Source organism: Alligator sinensis, unplaced genomic scaffold (genome assembly GCF_000455745.1).
Source record: "Alligator sinensis unplaced genomic scaffold, ASM45574v1 scaffold61_2, whole genome shotgun sequence".
NCBI classification, from domain to species: Eukaryota; Metazoa; Chordata; order Crocodylia; family Alligatoridae; genus Alligator; species Alligator sinensis.
Genome location: NW_005842108.1, coordinates 2111978 through 2112319, shown reverse-complemented (window position 1 = coordinate 2112319; position 342 = coordinate 2111978). Strand labels below are relative to the sequence as shown.

General features: G+C 64.3%; 1 protein-coding gene across 1 annotated transcript in view; it reads right to left on the bottom strand.

The window, feature by feature from the left end:
• ARL6IP6 (ADP ribosylation factor like GTPase 6 interacting protein 6) overlaps positions 1-298 on the bottom strand; it is a gene marked incomplete at its 5' end in the record, with an annotated part of 19875 nt that extends 19577 nt beyond the window's left edge. Inside the window, one exon of the mRNA XM_025205189.1 lies at positions 238-298. Coding sequence (XP_025060974.1) covers positions 238-298 — 61 coding nt within the window. The remainder of the gene's footprint in view (positions 1-237) is intronic.
• Between the last annotated feature and the right edge of the window lie 44 nt (positions 299-342).

Genomic DNA, 342 nt, shown 5'->3' with positions numbered 1-342 from the left:
ATTCAGAAAGCTCCTAATGGGAGGGCGCCAGACAGCTGGTTTGGGGGGATCATCCATCTCTTGCTAAAACTGAATCTCCAGCTCTACCTCCTGCCAAACAAGGGCAAGTCCAGGATCCCTATTTTAAAGGCTGCACGGAGCAGTGCCAGCCCCCCCTCCCCGGCGCGTCCCAGGACAACTAACGAGCCCCATCTCCAAGGAGGCGCAGGGCAAAGCTTGCGGCGCCGCGGCTCGTACCCAGCAGGCGGGTCTCCGCGGCCTCCTCGCTCTTCTCCTGCTCAGCCTGCAGATCTGCGGAGACAGGCAGCGCTCAGCGCGGAGCCCCGGGCACCCCCCGCCCCG